The sequence below is a fragment of the Pipistrellus kuhlii genome, unplaced genomic scaffold (assembly GCF_014108245.1).
Source record: "Pipistrellus kuhlii isolate mPipKuh1 unplaced genomic scaffold, mPipKuh1.p scaffold_m20_p_1, whole genome shotgun sequence".
Taxonomy (NCBI): Eukaryota; Metazoa; Chordata; class Mammalia; order Chiroptera; family Vespertilionidae; genus Pipistrellus; species Pipistrellus kuhlii.
Genome location: NW_023425404.1, coordinates 117,891,008 through 117,911,423, shown reverse-complemented (window position 1 = coordinate 117,911,423; position 20,416 = coordinate 117,891,008). Strand labels below are relative to the sequence as shown.

The 20,416-nt window shown below is 48.6% G+C and overlaps 1 protein-coding gene and 1 pseudogene across 1 annotated transcript in view; one reads left to right on the top strand and one right to left on the bottom strand.

The window, feature by feature from the left end:
• PFKFB3 (6-phosphofructo-2-kinase/fructose-2,6-biphosphatase 3) overlaps window positions 1-11,056 on the bottom strand; it is an 88,856-nt gene extending 77,800 nt beyond the window's left edge. Inside the window, exon 1 of the mRNA XM_036461175.2 lies at window positions 10,911-11,056. Within this exon, the coding sequence (XP_036317068.1) occupies window positions 10,911-10,926 (16 nt within the window). The 5' untranslated portion in view covers window positions 10,927-11,056. The remainder of the gene's footprint in view (window positions 1-10,910) is intronic.
• A 4,820-nt stretch (window positions 11,057-15,876) lies between these two features.
• On the top strand, window positions 15,877-16,812 carry LOC118732134 (annotated as a pseudogene).
• Window positions 16,813-20,416: the final 3,604 nt, after the last annotated feature.

Sequence of the window (20,416 nt, the reverse complement as noted above, 5' to 3'; positions counted from 1 at the left end):
ACTGTGGCCAGCCTGCAAACTACCACAGGCCCCTTGCCCAGGCCACCCCCCGCCCCAAGAGAACTCCCACCCTGATCCAGGACATCCTTCAGGGCAAACCAGCCGGCCCCTACCTGTGCACCAGGCCCATAACCTATCTAATAAACAAGTAATATGCAGATTGACTGTCACTCCAACACACAAAGATGGCTGCCTTCATGTGGTCAAAGATGACTGCCCCCATGTGGACACAAGATGGCCAGCAGGGGAGGGTAGTTAGGGGTGACCAGGCCAGCAGAGAGGGAAGTTGGGGGCAACCAGGCCTACAGGGAAGGGCAGTTGGGGGGGACCCAGGCCTACAGGGGAGGGCAGTTAGGGGTGACCAGGCCTGCAGAGGAGGGCAGTTAGGAGAAATCAGACTGGCAGGGGAGCAGTTAGCCATCAATCAGGCTGGAAGGGGAGTGGTTAGGAGGTGATCAGGCTGGTAGGCAGAAGCGGTTAAGGGCAATCAAGCAATTGGGAGCCAGCAGTCCTGGATTGTGAGAGGGATCCCAGATTGGAGAGTGTGCAGGCTGGGCTGAGGTACACCGCCCCCCCCCACCCCAAGCATGAATTTCATGCACCAGGCTCCTAGCATATATTTATATACTAGAAGCCCAGTACACGAAATTGGTGCATGAAAATTGTGCATTAGGCCTGGCCAGCAGTCAGGGCCAATCAGGACCTTCAGGCTGCCAGCTGGATCTTCCTTTGTTCCACACCACCCCCTGGTGGTCAGTGCACATCATAGCAAGTAGTCAAGCTCCTTGTCTGTCTAACTGCTTTCCAGGGGACAGTTTGCATATTAGCTTTTTATTGATATTATATAGGATTAAAAAAAGAATCAACCAATGAATGCATAAATAAGTAGAACAACAAAATGATGTTTCTCCCTCTCTCTCTTTCTCAAAAAAAAAAAAAAAAAAAAAAAAAAAGGCCTGGACTCTGCTTCCTCTTTCTTGCTTGACTTTTCTCCTCAGCACTTGTACCCATCAGGCTCCTCTGTATTTTCTCACTCCTCTGTTTATTGCCCATCTGCCCCGATTAGAATGTAAGCTCCATGAGGCAGGTGTTTTGCTGAAGGCTGCACCCTCAACACTTCATCCACACCTGGTCTAGTAGGCACTGAACAGCTGTTTGCCACAATATTGAAGGTTCTATGGAAGTGACTCAAGTAACATCACAGGCCAGGCCAGGTACCAGCTGGCTTCCAATTGTGTTTCTTGTCTTTTCTACCAAATTTCCTCAGTTACCAAATCTATAACCCTCCCTTTCTTAGTGGTCCCAGAATGTTTATTTTATAAGTGCCCCCAGAAAAATGTGGCACTCACAGATAGCTGGTTGTTGTTGGGCCTCCATCTTTTATCCAGATTCACTGCTTCTTCCCACAGCTGCCTAGCTCAGGAAGCCCTCACAAAAGACGTTGTCCACCTTCAGTGCTTGCCTGCAGAAGCCACTAAAACAGATTAACCACATCTTGCTGGAAACCCTAACTCACACCTAGAATCCTAGCCATAAGGGAGTCTAGGAAATGCAGCTGATAGCTTCCCAGCACTGCAGTACAAGCTGTTGCACTAGAATGGCATTTTCAAGATTGTGCCTTAGTCCCCATTAGTGGTCTAGAAATCTCCTTACTGAATCCAACATAGAATTTCCTTCTCTTTAATCCTTATCCAAGGATATTTTCCCACTGATTTTTAGAGCAAGTGGAAGGGAGGAAGGACAGGAGACAGAGAAACATCAATGTAAGATACATTGGTTGCCTCTGACACAACCCCTGCCCCTACCGGGGCCAGGGATGGGATCGAACTTGCAACAGAGGGAATCAAACCCTTGACCCTTTGGTCTACAGGCTGACACTCTTACCACTGAGCGAAGTGGCCATGGCTCTTTTCTTTTTTCAGTGAAAGTGAGTTTATTAGTGAAGCAGTGAGACACAGAATGGGCTACTCCACATACAGAGTAGCCCAAAATTTTTTCTAGTGAAATGGAATAGATTAGAAAATGTCAGCATGTACTGTATGTCCTAAGGATAGGTACTATTTCATGAATATTTCTGTCCAGTCCTCAACCCAGAACTATTAAGTCAGACTTTCTTGACACATCAGACTTTTTAAAAACTCCCCAGTGAACTCGAATGTGTAGTCAGGAATAAGAGCCACAGATGTCTGATTTTGTTCTTAGAGAATTGGTGGTTCTGTACCCGTTGTTTCCGGCCAGCATCTGGCTACCCTGAGTCAGATCTTGGTACAGAAGGCCAGGCTTTCCCTAGATCCCATCCTCATCAAAATGCATCTTTCTCATGGCCAGGACCTTCTCTTTCTCTCTTCCTTCTTCAAAACCCACTCTTCTTGGAGGCACCTCTCGAAGCCCCTGCTTGCCACCCGCTGACTGCTGAAACCTTGCTCTGCCTGTGACTGGGTGGCCCACATCTCCAAGCTTCCTGGATGACTTCAGCAGCCGTGGGGAGGGCTTCCTGAATTTGATCGCTGGGGTTCAGTGCGTCAAGCAAAATGCCAAAGCAATTCAGGCCTGAGAAAGAACATAGCTGTCTCCTCAGAAGATCCAGGACAGCTCTGCACCCTGCACATCAAGGGAGGAAAGGCAGGGCAAGGTCCCTCCTCCAAAAGACCTGCTTGTTTTCCATCTGGCTGGTGACACGGGGAGCAGGAAGCCTCTCTCTCTGACAAACTGGTGGTTAGCACAGGCAGGGGAAGTGCGCTTGCTGAACTGTCATATCAGATGCCTTCCGGAGCAACAGCTGGAGGGGCTGCTTGTGGACGGGGTAGGATGGCCACCAACCCGTTTCCTCCTCAGGCTTCCACAGCCTGGCTTCCAGCCAGGACTTGGTACATCCCCAGGGTCAGGCAGCCCTTGCTCAGTCCCCGGACACAAGATGCAGCCAGGAGCCATAGGTGCTGTTTAGAGCCCGTAGGAAAGGGGGCCACTCCTCCCTCCTACTGTTGTCCCCTCCACTAGCCTCATCACCATGAGGAAACGGTAGAACTAGTCTTCTGCAGGACATGAAATGATGAGCAATTTTTTAAAAATACTTTCCTGCATCCTCCAGGTTGCTTACAATTGAACGTATATGGAAAACAGTAGGGCTTCCAATTTGTGAAATAAATTAATTCAGTCTCTTCCTGACAATCTTTCTTGAGGTTCTGCATGGGAGGACCTGCTACTAAGGATTACGTTAGACTCTGGGAAGAGTCGCAGAGTTCTTTGCCCTGGAGCGAGGACCTATGATGATAACGGCCTGACCTCAGAGACAGAGATCCAGACGGGCCTAGTAGGACAGAAAGGTATCGTGTGTGTCCACGGTACATGGGCCCCAACACCACCTTCCTTTTGGCACAAATTTCAGTCCTGAAATTAAAGCCACAGAAGCAGAGACCAGAGAAGCCAGGGCCATGATTTCTTCATTTGCTACGTTGCTGAAAACTTAGCCTCTGGCCAGGAGACACTGGGAGAGAGCAGGCGGGATCCCAGGACATGGCACAGAGGGAAGCCCTCTGGCTCGGCAGCCAGCGTAGCCTGGAGGATCGGCACACTCTGTGTTGCAATAAGCATCCAGGCAATTGGGAAGCATCGATGTATGAGTCAGAGTCAGAGGGAATCTCAGTTCACACCCTTCTTTTACGGACCGCTGAGGCCAAGTGCCCTGAAGTGGCTCACTTGAGATGACCATCCAGTTACTGGCACAGGCAGACCTGTCACTCCCTGGACTCTGAGCTCCCAGCTACTGTTTTCTACACATTCCATTCCTAATGAGGGCCGTGTCCTGCCACACCTCAGCTTCCTCCCTCACCACTGCTACTGCTCTCGGAACTCTCCTGGCAAAGGCCTAATAAATATTAAGAGTAACTGATCCGTAAACAGGGCCACATTCCTGCACAAGGAGTGGTCGGTCTGGTGTGCAGTCGCCTGGGAGCCACCATTCTGGGGGCCCAGCTGATGTTAGAGAGGACCTAGGGTCTTGTGTGATCGGACCACAACTCCTCCTACAGAGCAGCAGGCAGGGGTCTGGGCTGGGGGCACTGCTCCCTTCTCTACTCTTCTCCTCCTTCCTCTGTCCCGCTGCCTCTGCCTCTCCCGCCGCCCTTGTGTGACATCTCTCCCCCTTGTTCATTTTTTCCGGCTTTCTACATAAATACGTAATTGGGAAGGATGGGAAGACTGGCCTTCCTTAGACCCCTCGGTGCTGTTTCCCACACCTCCTGGGGACTGGCTGCAGATATGGAGGAAAGAAAAAGGCTAAGTACTAGGACAACTATGAAGACCCCACCCCTGCCCTCTTCCTTTCCCAGTGGCCTGGAAAGTTAGAAGAGACTCACAATTCACTGAAGAGGATGAAGAATGTGATGGATGCTTGAACACTTCGAGGGTCTATTGGTGTTTTTAGCTCTCTACAGGAAGGAAGCCTGTCTGCGTGAGACTCCCCCGGAGCTGACTACACTTAGTCTTGCAGCACCTGTTGATATTGTTTATGTTGTTCAGAGTCCCCCAAAAGTACCAAAATGGTGACCAAAGTGGAAACCAGAAACGTGTCCACCTTGCTTACATTCATGGCTTGGTATTGTCTTTATTTTAAATTTACACGTGGGGAGAGGACTGTAATCTTTCAGTGATTATGGTTTTGATTATCTTAAGTTGGCTCTGCAACTACCCAATTCCAGAGAAATGGGAGTTTTTGACAAATGACCAAGCCCAAGAATTTATGAGGCACTTGCTACCATGTGGCCCTGTAGAAGTATGGTATACAGACCCTCCCCGAATAGCTGACAGATGAACATCCAGGAAATACTTTGAGGACATGTTTGACACACTGGTTACAGGACAGGCTATACCCACACAAGAGCCCCATCTACTTAGATTAGATGGGAAGGGGCAGAGAAGAGCTGAATTTGAGCAGGGCAGTAAGGAATGATGAGAAGTATTCACATGTGTATACGCACGGGCTCGCGCATGCCTGTGTAAATGTAGCGTGAAGGATGGCAGGCATTAGGGAGGGTGTGGGTCCAAGAAAAAGCATGTCAGAGGGTAGCAACAGGTTGCAAAAGCACAGGGTGGCCCCTGGGCTGGCCACTAGTGGACGCTAAGGAACACACCTGACCACAGCAGAGTAATAGGAAAATGTTAGAAGGGTGCAAGCTCAATGATGAAAGGCCAGCAAAGACACTGTCAGCTGAGAATTCACAAGATACAAGATAAACCACAGAGGGGAAACCTGGAGATGGAAGGCCCCAGATCAGACACCGAGCCAAAGCCGATGTTGCGCAGTCCCCTTCCTTGGGGAGCATGCTGCAGTCGTGTCAGGGGCAGAGGTCTGAAGCAGCCTGGGAGCCCTGTTCTCATCCAGTAAGCTGGTCGGTCCAAGGGAGGAGAGAGTGCCCCAGAACATAGTGTGCCAAAGCAGACTCCCGGAACAGACGGTGGTGCCGGGCACAGCAGAGGCGCTCAGGAAAGGAGAGAACCAAGGACCAGCCCGGCTCCTTCTGGACAGTGTCTTTCAGGATCCGCTCTCTGCACTCCCACTGGAGAGAAAGGAAGGAGAGGTCCTGGTTTGGGATCTAAAACTGTTGGACTCTGTGTGATTGAGTTCTCGTTGCAAGCAGCTGACCTGCAGGAATTCCAAAGGGGTTGCTTCCCCTTTAATGGCACAGCTTGCTTTCCCCTGTGTTCCCTGGGCATCCCTGGAACATCCTTGTGACCAGAAGGGGACTGATCAGCTCACTGTACAGCTGTGGCCTGACATCTGGCTGGTCTATCAACCCCACGACACTCACCAGGAGCTATGTGCTCGGCACCTGAAAGCTGTGTTCTGAGTGACCTCAAAAGAAGCAGAGGCCGAAACTGGTTTGGCTCAATGAATAGAGCGTCGGCTTGGGGACTGCAAGGTCCCCGGTTCGATTCCAGTCAAGGGCATGTACCTTGGTTGCGGGCATATCCCCAGTAGGGGGTGTGCAAGAGGCAGCTGATCGATGATTCTCTCTCATCGATGTTTCTAACTCTCCATCTCTCTCCCTTCCTCTCTCTACAAAATCAATAAAAAATAAAAAAATAAAAAAAAAGAAGCAGAGGCCCGCCCTCTTCATGTGCAGGCCCTTCTGGGTCTGTCTGCATACGTCTCTCAATGGTTCTGATGAGTCAGGCACCTGTGTCTGTCCCTCTACTTGATTCTCATGTGAGAAAAGTTTCTGGTTCATCCTTTATGGTTTCTGTCTATCATACATGATGTCCTATCATTGTGGTCTATGCTGAAAAGTCAGAATTCAGACATCTCAGTCTCAGCTCTAGTTAGCACCCAGTTTGATGAAGGAACTTAGAATATGCAACCTTTCTAAGCCTTACTTCATTTTTTACAATGGAAATAATAACACCAGCCACATCGAAGGGCAGTTGAGAGGATAAATGAACACATGTAAGGCAGCACAGCAGTTAGGACTTGGAAGGTGCTCAGTAATGTTAGTTTGCCATCTTATTGTTATTTAATTAGAACCTCCACCTGCTAGTTGCCTGACCCTTCCGAAATGGGGGTGTGCAAGAAGAATACTTGGGGCACTGCCATCTGAAGACATTTTTATAGGTTTCTTGTCCTGAAAAGGGACATTAAAAATTTAGTGAAGACTCGACAATCTCTGAGCAGAGCCAAACCTAAATGACCTGAAAAATCACTTATTTTTAAAGCTCTCCTCTCTTAGAGGAACTGCCTTAACTTCTCTTCACAACTAGTTTCCAGCTTAAAAAAAAAAAAAAAAAAAAAAAAAAAAAAGCATTTTTATTTCAGACAGGAAGGGAGAAAGAGAGAGTGATAGAAACACCAATGATGGCCCTAACCAGTTTGGCTCAGTGGATAGAGTGTCGGCCTTCGGACTGAAGGGTCCCAGGTTCGATTTCAGTCAAGGGCAGGTACCTTGGTTGTGGGCATATCCCCAGTGGGGGTGTGTGCAGGAGGCAACTGATCTATGTTTCTATCTCATCGATGTTTCTAACTCTCTATCTCCCTCCCTTCCTCACTGTAAAAGTCAATAAAATACATTTTTTAAAAGAAAAAGAAAAAGAAATTTCAATGATGAAAGAGAAGCATTAATCACCTGCCCCCTGAACACCCCACACTGGAGATCAAGCCCACACCCCGGGCATGTGCTCTTGGTGGGTGGTGGTGAGTGGAGTCGGCTGGGTTCCAGCTATTTTTTTTTAAATTAATCCTCACCGAGGATATTTTTCCATTGATTTTTGGGAGAGTGGAAGAGAGATGGAAGGTCAGAGAGAAATATCAATGTGAGATAAACATGTATCAACTGGTTGCCTCCTGCATGGGTCCTGATCAAGGCCGGGGCCAGGACAGAGCCTGCAACCGAGGTACGTGCTCTGGACCAATGGACCCTTTGGTGCATAGGCAACCCTCCATCCATTGAGCAAACCGGCAGGGCTCCAGCTTTTTTTTTTTTTTAATCCTCACCTGAAGGTATGCTATTGTGTTTTTTTTTTTCTTTCTTTCCTTTTTTTTTTTTTTTTTTTTTTTTTGTGTGTGTGTGTGTGTGTGTGTGTGTGTGTGTGTGTAGTGTTTATTCTAGAGAGAGAAACATGGATGGGTTGCCTCCTGTACCAGCCCCGGAACAGTACCAAACTCACAACCTGGGTATGTACCCTGATTAGGAATCAAACTTGCAATGGGATAATGCCTTAACTACTGAGCAACACAGGCCAGAGCTAGTTTCCAGTTTTAATCACCCCCTTCATGACCTTTCTCCCAGAGTCTCATTTTTCCTGCTTCCTTCTGTTCTCACAAATTTCCTTCATGCTTCACGCAAGGACATTTCCATCTCCTTACTCCAATCAATCTGAAAACCTACTATTCCAGCAGCCTGGCTGAAGATCCATCTCTGTTCCCTGACTACAACCACCAACAGCCTGGAACCGACCAAGAAGAGACATGAGTATGAACCCAGTACTTACACTTCATTCCACCTGCCAGTTGGGAAGGTCAGTGCCAGCTGCAGCCTGGGCCAGTCTCAGCCACCACCATCCATCCCGTTCATGCTACAGTTACTGCCTGACATTATCATAGCTCTGGGCGCCATGTTGGAGAGGCTGAAAGGTCTAACCTCAGGGAGGGAATTGCCAAGTCTGTCTTATTGACCCAGCACCTAGTGTATGCCTGGTGCATAGCAAGCCTCCCAAAGTCTTGTCATGATACAGAAACACAGCATGGGAAGGGAATTAACAGTTAGTTAACCTTCAAGAAGGTTAGCCAGAAGGAAGTCCTCCATCTGGCTTCCCTTCTTTTGGAGAAGGAACAGCAAAATTTTTTCATTTCCTATTTTCTTAATTACTTTTTTTCAATCCTCACCCAAGAACACATTTTTATTGATGAGAGAGAGAGAGAGAGAGAGAGAGAGAGAGAGAGAGAAAGAGAGAGAGAGAGAAACATCTATGTGAGAGAGAAACATCAATTGGTTGCCTTCCATACTAGCCCTGACCAGGGATCGAACCTGCAACCCGGGTGTGTGCCCTGACTGGGAATGAAACCCACAGCCTTGTGGTGTATATAAAGATGTTCCAACCAACTAAGTCACTCGGCGGGGCCTTAAATTGCTTTTTTCTGAATAGCCAATACATTCATAAATATATATATATAATTTCCAACCCTTGGAAGTCATTAACCAACCGGAGCCTTGGTTTCTTCACTGGGCAAATGGGCATTTGAATAGGGATGGCTGTGGTGGGACGAGTGAGAAGGTGCACAAAAAAGCAAACACTTATGAAGTGAGATCTGTGCAGACAAGGAAGGCGAATTCTGAAGTCTCCACCATCTGACAGTTGCAGGAACGGGGTGCTGCACCACCCTCACAGGCCAAACTTCCCACCTCTAGGAAGCTCCAGGTGAGGTCTCCTCGCCATATTGAATAAGCCCTGTCTCCCTGGGATCTCCATTGTGCTTGCTTCTAAATAGATCAGCACTCAGTGAAGCGGAGGGTGGTTCTGCCTTGGACTCAAAATCCTCCAGAGTCCCCACCCTGGCTCACATCAAGGCCTCCGGAAAACCCAAGGACTGTTTCTTACACCCTGGGAGTTTCAGAAATCAGCATCTACAGAATGAAGGGACAGTATTTTCTTCTTCGTGCAGCAAAGTTCTTTTCAGGTTAAAGAAAGACTAACGAAAAAGCTTACCTTGGTTGGCAGTGTGCAAATGTTTCGTCCTGTGTGATATAATACACTAAAATATGCTGTCTACTTGCTTGATCCTTGCTGCATAAGGGTTCCCAGAGTGCTGGCTAAAGTAAACAGGCATTTTTGCCTTTTGGTGTTTGCCACCAGAGACCTCAAGGACACAGTGGGCAGGGGAAGGGTTCAACTCCACGGAGAACTGACCATTCATACTGCTGTTAAATGAGGTCAGATGGGGGCTCGGAGAGAACCTCCCGAGACAAGGTGCCATGTTATATATGGAATAATGGAGACATTGAGGACAGTAACCATGGGACTAAACTTCATCAGCTGACTGAGGACCTGACAGAGCTCAACCTGGCTGTCCTTAGCTGTCTCCTTCCTTCTCACCACCACCCGCAAGGGGACAGGAAGTGCCAACCATCCCCCTTCACAACCAGGAGCTCCGGTATGGCATCTTAGCAACCTCGGTTTAAGGGACAAAGGGCAATATGGTGCCACAGCAACTGTAGCCCTAAGCTGACAATCTGAATTATGAGAGACGTGAAGAGAAGGCAAGAAAGGTGGGGTGGAAGGAGCAGGGAGCAAGCTCACAGCAGGGTCCCAGAGTCAAGGCTTCCTTTTCAGTTCTCACCTCAGTTGTACCCAAGTGGGGGTAGGGAAGCTTTGGGTCTGGAGTGATAATGAGTCACCAGAGGCCAAGCCTCTCTCAACACAAATAGAAAAAGCAGAGGAGTCAGATAGTTCTGGCTGGAAAGTACATTTGCATCTCCCTCCCTATCCCTAGCCTCCCACCCCAACTCCACAGTGCCCTGGGAGCAAGCAGCAGGGCGCCGTAAAGCGGCCAAATTCAAGGGCAACCCCTATCCAGGCAGGGACCGTGGGAGCATCTGGGACTTTCTGGCAGACCCTGCGCGCGCGCGCGCACACACACACACACACACACACACACACACACACCCCACCCCAGGCTGAGGAGAAAGCGCCCGTGAAATGCTTCAATGCCTCCCCATCACCTGGGCAGGGGCTGCAGGTGGACCAGATGGGGCGCTCCAGGCCCTGCGCCCTGCACACGGAGGAAGAGCTTGCCAGAGGGCACCTTCCTACCCCGGGCCGGACTCACCTCGCTGAGTGCTCGCTTTCTGAGCACCGTCTCATCCATCCCCACACAGCCATCCCTCCCTATTCAAGCGCCCATTCTGCCACTAAAGAAACGGGAGCTCCAGGTGGTTGGTTACATGACTTCCCAAGGACCGCAGGTGGGAAGGGCAGAAGACGGGATTCACACTCGGAGATGCACTCCGCACCAGCCGCGCCCCCAGTTTCCTGGTCCCCCTCCTGCGAGCAGCGCGCGCAGCCGGCCCGGCGCCGCGAAGATGCCGCCGCTGCAGAGCCCCCTGCGTCTCTGTCCGGGGAGCCTCTCCCACCTGCAGCTCGGAACTTGGGGAGCGCCACGAAGGGGGACTCGCGCCCCGCTCTGCGCACCGGCTCCCCGCGTCTCCCCGCGAGTGGCCTGAGGGGCGGCGCCGGCGGAAGGTGGATGCGGGTCTGGCGCCCGGAATGCGGAGCCGGGGCGGGGCGGGGGCAGTCGGACCCAGCTGGGCAGTCCGGCCCGGAGGGAAGGACGCGGCGCGGGGTCCTGGCATCGCCGGCGGCCGCCCCCGCCCCGGGCCGCTTACCTGGCCGCGGAGGTCCGCCCGCAAGGGGGGACCGCCTACCTTTTCGGAACGGCATCGCGGAGGCGCGCTCCCGCCGGACGGGCTGGGACACTGACGCCGGGCGGGCGACAGCCACGGGCCAGCCCCTCGACTCGGGGGCGCCGGCGGGCGCAGGAAGAGGGAGGGGGAAGAAGGGACATATTTGGGCAAAGCCCGGCGCGTCACACGCGGAGGAGGCACCCCGCGGGGCGAGGCGGGAAGCGCGGTGGGGCGGGCCCGGGCGGAGGCGGCTTAACCCTGCGCTCCCCGCGGCCGCACCGCACGGTCCCCGGAGCTGCCACTGCTCCTCCCAAGGCCACCGAACCTAGAGCAAGCTCCTCCGATCAGGAGGACAGCCGGGTCCTTGGGGCTTTTCGAGGGCATCAACCCTGGAAGGATGTGGGGAACTTTATCCCGTTTTTATCCTTAGTCCTCGGGAGCTTAGGACAGGTCCAGAGGACTGCCTGCCCAAGTGGCTGCTGGGCCCAAGTGAAATCACATCCAGGCTGGAGGGAGTCACCCCTCAAAGTGCATCTGTGATAGTCACCCTGGCCACTCGTTCAAAATCCTTCTTTCTCCCACCTTCTGCCGGGCTTTATTTCTCTCCCCAGCGCTCCTCTATCTATTTGTCCGTTTTGTTCATTGCTCTTTCTCTCCAATTGAGCAGTACCTCACACACAGGTCAATAAATGTTAATAATAATAATAATAATAATAATAATAAAAGAACTTAAAGAACTCTAACCTAGAGAAATAGGAGACAGATCATCCCACTCGTTCCTACTTATTTTGCCCCTGTGAAGGCCAATACCTGAGAAAATGCTTTATCATTTGGTGGGCTCAAATGTCTCAAAGGCAGGTCACCTTTCCAGTCAGGTAACTGTTATTTCTTTTTCTTTTTTTAAAAAATTATTTATTTATTTATTTATTTATTTATTTAAAACTAAACCACATACAGGTTATTTTCAAAACTTGAATGTCAAGAGCAAAACTCTGGCTATTAAATAATAACAACAATGCCAATGCAAAACAACAAAATGAGAAATCAGAATTATGGACATATTAATATTTTTAGCTACTAAATGAGTCTCTTTTGTTGCTGGTGTAAATTTACTCAGAGTCCTTGGACTTGCTGCACAAGGCTTTGCAGAAGACGGAAGCTAACAGATGCTAGCATGAGCAGGGACATGATTAAAGAAGTAGCTTCCACTTCAGTCTTTAATTTCTTCAGATGACTCCATGCTGGCACCTCAGTCCCTTGCGTAGGCTTCAGTTTTCTTCTCCCACTTTGCTGTCATCTGGGCAACTCTCAGTCCCTTTGGGTGAAGAGATACAGGAGCTTCTCTGAGTCCATTGTGATGACGGATATAACACTCTGGTACCTGAATTGGCTGCATTGCTCCTTCTTTCCTTACATTTTGAACCCAGGGTTCGACCCCACAACACTCCGGGCCTGGCTGCTCCGGGCCTGGCTGCTGCTGCTCTGGGCTTGGCTGCTCCAGGCCTGGATGCTGCTCTGGGCCTGGATGCTCTGGGCCTGGCTGCTGCTGCTCCGGGCCTGGCTGCTCCGGGCCTGGCTGCTGCTCTGGGCCTGGCTGCTCTGGGCCTAGCTGCTGCTGTTCCAGGCCTGGCTGCTCCGGGCCTGGCTGTTCTGGGCCTAGCTGCTGCTGCTCCGGGCCTGGCTGCTGCTCTGGGCCTGGCTGCTCTGGGCCTAGCTGCTGCTGTTCCAGGCCTGGCTGCTCCGGGCCTGGCTGCTCCAGGCCTAGCTGCTGCTGCTCCGGGCCTGGCTGCTCTGGGCCTGGCTGCTGCTGCTCTGGGCCTGGCTGCTCCAGGCCTGGTTGCTGCTGCTCCGGGCCTGGCTGCTCCGGGCCTGGCTGCTGCTGCTCCGGGCCTGTGTTACTTCTTTTGAAAAATGATGTTTTACATTGCAATTTGAAGAAATAACATTAGGAACAACCTTCTGATCTAATGTTTAAAGCACCCATGTCCATCTTTCAATGTAGTAGGGGAAAACATCCAGGTGAACTGAAAAGTCAGAACCAGTGGTTGGTTGTTTTTTTTTAATCATTTCTTTTTTAGAGGAAGTGAGGAGAGAAACATCAATGATGAGAGAGAATCATTTATCAGCTGCCCCCTACATGCCCCCTACTGGGAAGAAGTCCAAAACCCAGATGTGAACCCGAAGCCAGAAATGGAACCATGAGCTTCTGGTTCATAGCTTGATGCTCTCCCACTGAGCCACACCAGCCAGGTAGTGATGAGTTTTTGTATGCTAATGAGAGACTGGGGGGTAAGGGGGAGATTAGATAGCTTCAGGAGGGGTTGGTGGAAGAACAAGTATGATTAGAGGGTTGGAACTTTCAGCCTCTCCCCATCTCCAGGCAGGGGAGAGAGGCCAGAGATGGTCAGTGATTTAGTCCAGTGGTCGGCAAACCGCAGCTTGCGAGACACATGCAGCTCTTTGGCCCCTTGAATGTGGCTCTTCCACAAAATACCAAGTGCAGGCACACACGTACAGTGTGGTTGAAACTTTGTGATCCATGTGCAGAAGTTGGTTTTTCGGCCTGGGCAAGTCTATTTTGAAGAAGTGGTTCTAATGCCAAGCCATACCCAAGGTGCCAAAGAGCCACATGTGGCTCGAAAGCCGAGGTTTGCCGACCAGTGATTTAGTCAATCATGTCTGTGTAGTAATTCCTCACCCTAAATGATGGAGTTGGGAAAACTTGGGGTGTTGCGCTCAGAGAGGTATGGAAGCTCTATGTCCCTCTACGCTCTTACCTTGCCCTATTCATCTCTTTCATTTGGCTATTCCTGAGTCGTATTCTCTATAATAAGCTGATAATAGCAAGTAAAGCACTTTTCTAAGTTCTGTAAGCCTCTCTAGCAAATTATTGAGCCCAAAAGGAGGGAGTTGTGAGAATGCCCGACTTTGTCATCAAAATGGACAGTAGGTAGCCTGGACACACAATACTTGCAACTGGCATCTGAAGTTAGGGTAGTCTTTTAGAACTAAACCCTTGACCTGTATGTAGGGTCTGAGGTTACCTCTGGGAAGTTAGAGCCAGAATTGAATAAAATTATTAGATACCCAGTTGATGTCAGAGAGCTAGAGAACTGCTTGTTGGTGTGGAAAAAACCCACACATTTGGTATCAGAAGTCTTGTAACTGAAAACATTTCAGACTCATGTAGTCTGAAAGCTCCACATCCTGGGTAGGGAAAAGAACATGGGACTCATCACTACCTTGTTTCTGTTCTAGTGAGCAGCCCTCTCAGACTGTTGTTGTTTAATAACCTGGGGAATATTTATTATGTTACCACCAATCAAATTAGCTGACAAGGATTGATGTCAACAATTAATAACTCCAAGTGTTTCTGCTTGTCCCCTGCAGAAAGGAGGAAACAATGAGGCAAATTCACATAGAGATAAGAGAGTGGCAGGGAAATTAGATTTGCTGAAGTGGCAGACAGTACCTGTTGGGGACATGGGCCGGAGTAGTGGGACATGGCCTTCAGGGTTTTGATGTGGAAAAAAGATATGAAGTAATTTTAAATTGAGACTATACTCCCAGGTTCTGTCAACAATATAGTAAGAGGCATAGAACCAAGTCATTTTATCATTACTCACCAAACTTACAATTGTGCCTGCTAACATTCTTGTTCTCAGTCTAATGGACTACTGATTTAACACTGCCCCTGTTCTGGGGAGCTCTTACCATATCCGAGTGTTGTTGAAGTCTAGCCTAATTGCTAGGACCCCTCCTGAGGGCTGCCGGGCCAGGCTAGTCTTCCTTCCACTTCCTCCTGTTTATCCTCATTTTAGAATGGTCACCACCAAAACCATAATCAGGTCATCTGAGGTCCTGCAAACAGATGTGCTCAAATTTGTGGAGAGGTAAGCAAGTTGGAGGGTTGGTTAAACAGATCACTGGGCTACAGCCCCATTTTCTGACTCAGTAAATCTGGCATGAGGCCCAAAATTTTCATTTCTCACAAAGTTCCAGGTGATACAGTGGTTGCTATTTCTCCTAGTTGCAGAGGGCACTTGGAAAGGGAACTCAGCTGTGAGGTGAGGGCAATGGAAGAACAGGAGCAGACCTGGAGCTCCTTTTATCCCGGCAAGAGCACCTTCTGCCTGGGCATGGGTGCTGGTGGAGTGCTTCCTGCCCTGGCTCTTGGGGCAGGAAATGCCCAGGACCACAGCCTCTGGTTTTCTTGCTGCAGGCAGAAAAGGGCCCGCTTCCCAGATTTCTTTTCCAGTTCAGAGGCCAAAAGCTTTCATGCTCTCTCCAAAGGAAGGGTAACCCTCAAATAGGAAGATATCTGATACTCTTTACCCTCAGAAACTGGTCCTCACAACAGCCATTCCTTAGCCAGGTGTTTGGGTATTTTTTACATTTCCCAGCCTTTCCTTTCTAATTACAGAATGTAAGGTTTTTGTCTCCAATAAAGGGATCCTAGGCCAAAGAAGGGGCTGAGTCAGGAACAGATAGGAAAGTGTGTGTGAAGAAGAAAGAGAAGAGGAGGAGGAGAAGGAGGAGGGGTATGGAGGGGTAGCAAGGCCCATCAAGAACTTGACAGCTCCACCCCCACCTCTGCCAGACTTCCTGGTATGGAGAGTCCATCCACTGTCTCCATTGCCCTGGCTCCCACTGCCTGGCCATCTCCCCACTCTATGCCCCTCCACGTGGTATGGTTCCAGCGGTTTCAAGTTCCTGCTGCCTTAATCTTCCCAGCTCATAGGAGTTTGCCCAAAGGCAGACATACAGCCAACCAGCCAACCGTAGGATAGGGTGCAGGCAAAGGGCAGGGTTGGGGAGAACGGGCTGAGAATCTCTGCTTATTGTGCTGTGTGACATATCCCACTGGAGCCTCAATATTTTTACTATAAAATAGGAACAGCGAATCCCTGCAGGCCCTAGAGCACCATACTCTGGAGCAAGGTAACCTCCGTGGTTGCTGTGGAGAGCCGGGCGTGGCTGGACACGCGTGACCGTGTGGCGTCAGCTTGCCCGCACCAGTGAGTGCGCTGCTCTACAAGTGCCTCTATCAGGTTCTTGGGCAGTCCCACCCACTGGCCTAACGATGCTGCTCCCGGTGCCAACTTTCAAGGAGGTTTCCATTCCTGAAAGGAATGAGAAAGCTTAGATTTGTTGAAAGGATGCCACTTGTGCCAAAAGTGCGAAGGGAACCTAAGAACTTGCGTGACATACGGGGACCTTCAACTGAAGATACTGGTTTCACAGAAGGCAATTTTGTAATCTTGACACTGGGTGGTGGTGGTTACCTCCACTGGGGCCATTTTAAAATGGTGCGCCTGATGATCAGCTGTTCTATGGACCCCAAGAACATGTTTGCCTTAAGGCGAGTACCAGCCCCTTCACGCCCATCACCCACAAGCGTATGGGACAGTGTATGGGGGCAGCAAAGGCTCCATGGATCACTATGTGACTCCTGTGAGGACTGGCCACCAGCTTGGACAGTAGAGATGGGCGGCTGTGAATTCAAAGAGATACAAGGTTTCCTCCACCAGGCTGCCCACAAGTTCCCTTTGCCAGCAAAGGCTATGAGCTGTGAAACCCTAGAGAAGATGCAGAAAGATCAAGAGGAATGAGAGCATAACAACCAAAACCCCTAGACCTTTGAGTGCATGGCCACTGCCAACGTGCTAAGGGATACAGAAAGTACTGAGCCCCTATGACCTGACCCAGAAGGGGCAATACTGGGAAAATTCTACCTGCCTGAATGTGTGTAGTGAGAATATGAGAAATAAGTGTACAGAGAGAAGGAATCTACATTTTTGTTCTCTTCAGTTTCCCTGAAAGTCTGGGTAGCTCTGATGTCATAACCAACGAGCCACATATGAGTGCTGTAGATGACAGTACATTATATTTATATTAAATAAAATTTCAGTATCACCTCTGGCTAAAAAAAATAAATAAATAAATAAAAATAGAGACAATGCACTCTTCATGGATTGCTCTGAGGATCTGATGAAATCATGTTTGCCTGGAGCGTAAGTGCTCAATAAAAGGTAGCTGCTATTCTTAGTAGTATTAATATTATTAGATTCCCGGGCCTGTTGCAGGGAGAGGGTTCCTGGGTGGTGAATGGGAAGGGTCCTAGAAGGGGAGGAGTGATGGGAGCACCTGGGAAGGCACAGGATGGGAGTGTGTGGGCTTGACCAAGGAAATGTAGGGGCTGAGGTTCAGTGGGGTCAAGAAATGCAAGAGAAATCCAGCTCCTTGACTGTCTTTTACCATAATGTGAGTCTGAGTGTGTGTGTGTGTGTGTGTGTGTGTGTGTGTGTGTGACTATGACGGATGAATGAATGATCCATGGTATCAAAGAAAACTACCAACATTTAGAATAGCTGGACACAGTAACTCATAGATCTTGGTTTCTAATTATCATTCTTCTATTAGAGGAAACAGGAGATCTTTCAGGATTGGAGATGACTGCAGGACATCTGTGGCACCAGAAAATAAGCACTTTGCTGAGGCCCCAACCAATGACAGAGGCATGTCCAAAGGAAAGGGCTCCTCTGGGACAACCATGGAAGAAATGGGTTGTGACCCATAGGCTAATGGAAGAGCCATGCGTCCATATTGACATACATAAGTAATTGGTAGAGGAAGGAAAGCTCTTCTCTACAAATTCTAGAATTTATAGAATTATTAAGATTATAGCTAATAAATGTAGAAGAAAAGTCACCACTTGGCAAATGCCACAGTAACAAATTATATTATAGGAGAATCATCAGTGTATGCTAAAATTAGTAAAATATGACAATAAACAGGATATTAACAGCCTCATAGAATCTCTCACAAGATAATTATTAATCACAAAGGGGAAAATGGTAACTTTACAGTAAGGAAGCCTGGCAGCCTCCTTAACCAAGTGATCAAAGTCAATGGGCCAGGAATGGACCAAGTCAGCATCATGTGCCTCTTGATATAAGGCACTGAGATGGACACGCGATATCTGTAATATTCTTTATTTTCTTCTTTTTTTATTATATATATGTTATCTCTTTTTTTCTTTTGACAAACCCTTGTGTCGAGGGCTGACTTGCACTAGATCGCAGCAAGGGAGCTGCTCTGCTACGTACGAAACCCCGACCCAGAAGCAGGTCGTCTACGAATGGTTTAGCGCCAGGTTCCCCACGAACGTGCGTTGCGTGAAGGGCGTGGGGATATCTGTAATATTCCTGCCAAAAGAATGTATAGCCTGACTTTAGTCATGTGAAAACATGAGATACCTAAAATAAGGGCCATTCTACAAAATAACTTAGCAAGTACTTCTTCAAAAATGTCAAAATCATGAAAGACAAAGAAAGACTGAGAGCGTGTTCCAGACTAAAGGAGACTAAAGAGGCACAATGACAAAAGGGAATATGTGATTCTGGGTTGCAAATTGAACCACAAAAAGGAGATTTATAGGACAGCTGGTGAAATGTGTCTAGTATTGTACCAATATTAATTTCCAAATTTTGATTACTGCACTGTGGTTATATAACATTTAAGGAGTTGAGGTGAAGGGTATATGAAAATTCTTTGTACTCTTTACAAGATTTTTGTAAGTCTGTAATTAAAAATGAAAAGTTTTAAAAAACTAAATTGTAATTGTAGTTTTCTCACCAAATGAGAAAACTCCCAAATTGACTTGGCTGTGTTACCAGCTACTAATTACTGTTACTGATGGAAATTGCCCAATTTCCAGCCCACATAATAAGGAGCATTAACATAAATTTAGTGGCTTAAAATATCACATGTTTATTAGCTTGCAAATCTGTAGGTCAGAAGTCACACAGCAAGACTGAATTCTCTACTCAGGATTTCATTAGGCTGAAATCAAGGTGATGGCTGGGCTGAATTACCATCAGGATACTTTAGAGAAAAACCTGCTTCCACACTCACTCTTATAGGAATAAGGTCCCCATTTCCTTGCTGGCTCTTAGCAGGTCTACTATCAGCATCCAGAGGCTGCCTGCATCCCTTGCCATAAGGCTCCTCCCTCTTCAAGTCAGCCAGGCTGAGTCCTTCTCATGCTTTGAACTCTGATTTCTCTCCAAACCAACCAGAGAAGGCTCTGCCTTAATGGACCCAGGCCACTAATTAGGAATCTTAATTACATCTACAAATCCATTACTTAGATTGGTGTTTGACTAAATAACTGGAAAAGGTGTTATGTGCAACAGGCCTGGGAATCTTGGGGGCCATATAAGAATCCTGCCTACCACAGAGAATAATTTCTTAAACCAAATACATGGATATGAATTGGCGAGCAGTTATGAACGAGGGAGTGAGAAATGGACTGCAATGAGGACATGGGCTGCCCAGTGGCCCCCGGGTCAGTCTGACCTCATTCAGCTAAAGGTTGATTCTCAGAGAGGGCTACCTTTCTCTCCTAATAATCCTATTTATTTGTTATTTTTATTTTTTTGTTAATCCTCATCTAAGGATATTTTTCCATTGATTGTTAGAGAGTGTGGGAGAGTGAGAGACAAAGAAACATCAATGTGAGAGAGACACATTGATTGGTTGCCTCCCACACATGCCCCTACTGGGCCTGGGGATGGAGCCTGCCACTGAGGCACCGAACCCTGGAATCAAACCCTTGACTCTTTACTAGGGGTGTCGAACTCAATCAGAGAAGGGGCCAAAATCTAAAATCCAGCCTAAATCGCGGGCCGAATGGTTTACTGAACAGTCATAAACTGTCATTGTGAATGGAAACGCAGCGGAGTGCAGTGATGACAGCGCGGTGCGGGCCACGTTGCAAGGCCTGGCGGGACGGATTTGGCCCGCGGGCCTTGTGTTTGACACATGTGCTTTAGTCCATGGGCTGATGCACAACCCACTCAGCCAAACCGGCTAGGGCAATCCTCCTATTTAAACTCTACTTCTGTGTGCAGCCCTGACTGTATTAGAATGTAATTATCCTCCCTTTCTGTTAAATTTTCAGAAATCAGGATTTAGTTTCCAGGAGGCAATTTTTTTTTCATATTTAATTTTTTTTAAATATACTTTATTGATTTTTTTACAGAAAGGAAGAGAAAGGGATAGAGAGTTAGAAACATCGATGAGAGAGAAACATCGATCAGTTGCCTCCTGCACACCCTCCACTGGGGATGTGCCCACAACCAAGGCACAGGCCCTTGACCGGAATCAAACCCAGGACCTTTCAGTCCACAGGCCGATGCTCTATCCACTGAGCCAAACCGGTTTTGGCTCATATTTAATTTTTATTAATTGATTTTTAGGGAGAGAGAGGGGGGAGAGAAGAGAGAGAGGGAGAAAGAGAGAGAGAGAGAGAGAGAGAGAGAGAGAGAGAGAGAGAGAGAGAGATCTATTTGTTCCACATGCATTCATTGGTTGATTCTTGTGTGTGCCCTGACTGGAGATCAAACCCACAACCTTGGCCTACCAGGACAACGCTTTAGCTAACTGAACTACTCAGGCAGCGCTATAGGAGGCAATTATTTTCAAGTCCTTGATCAATGTCCTTGACTCAAAGCCCATGTTCA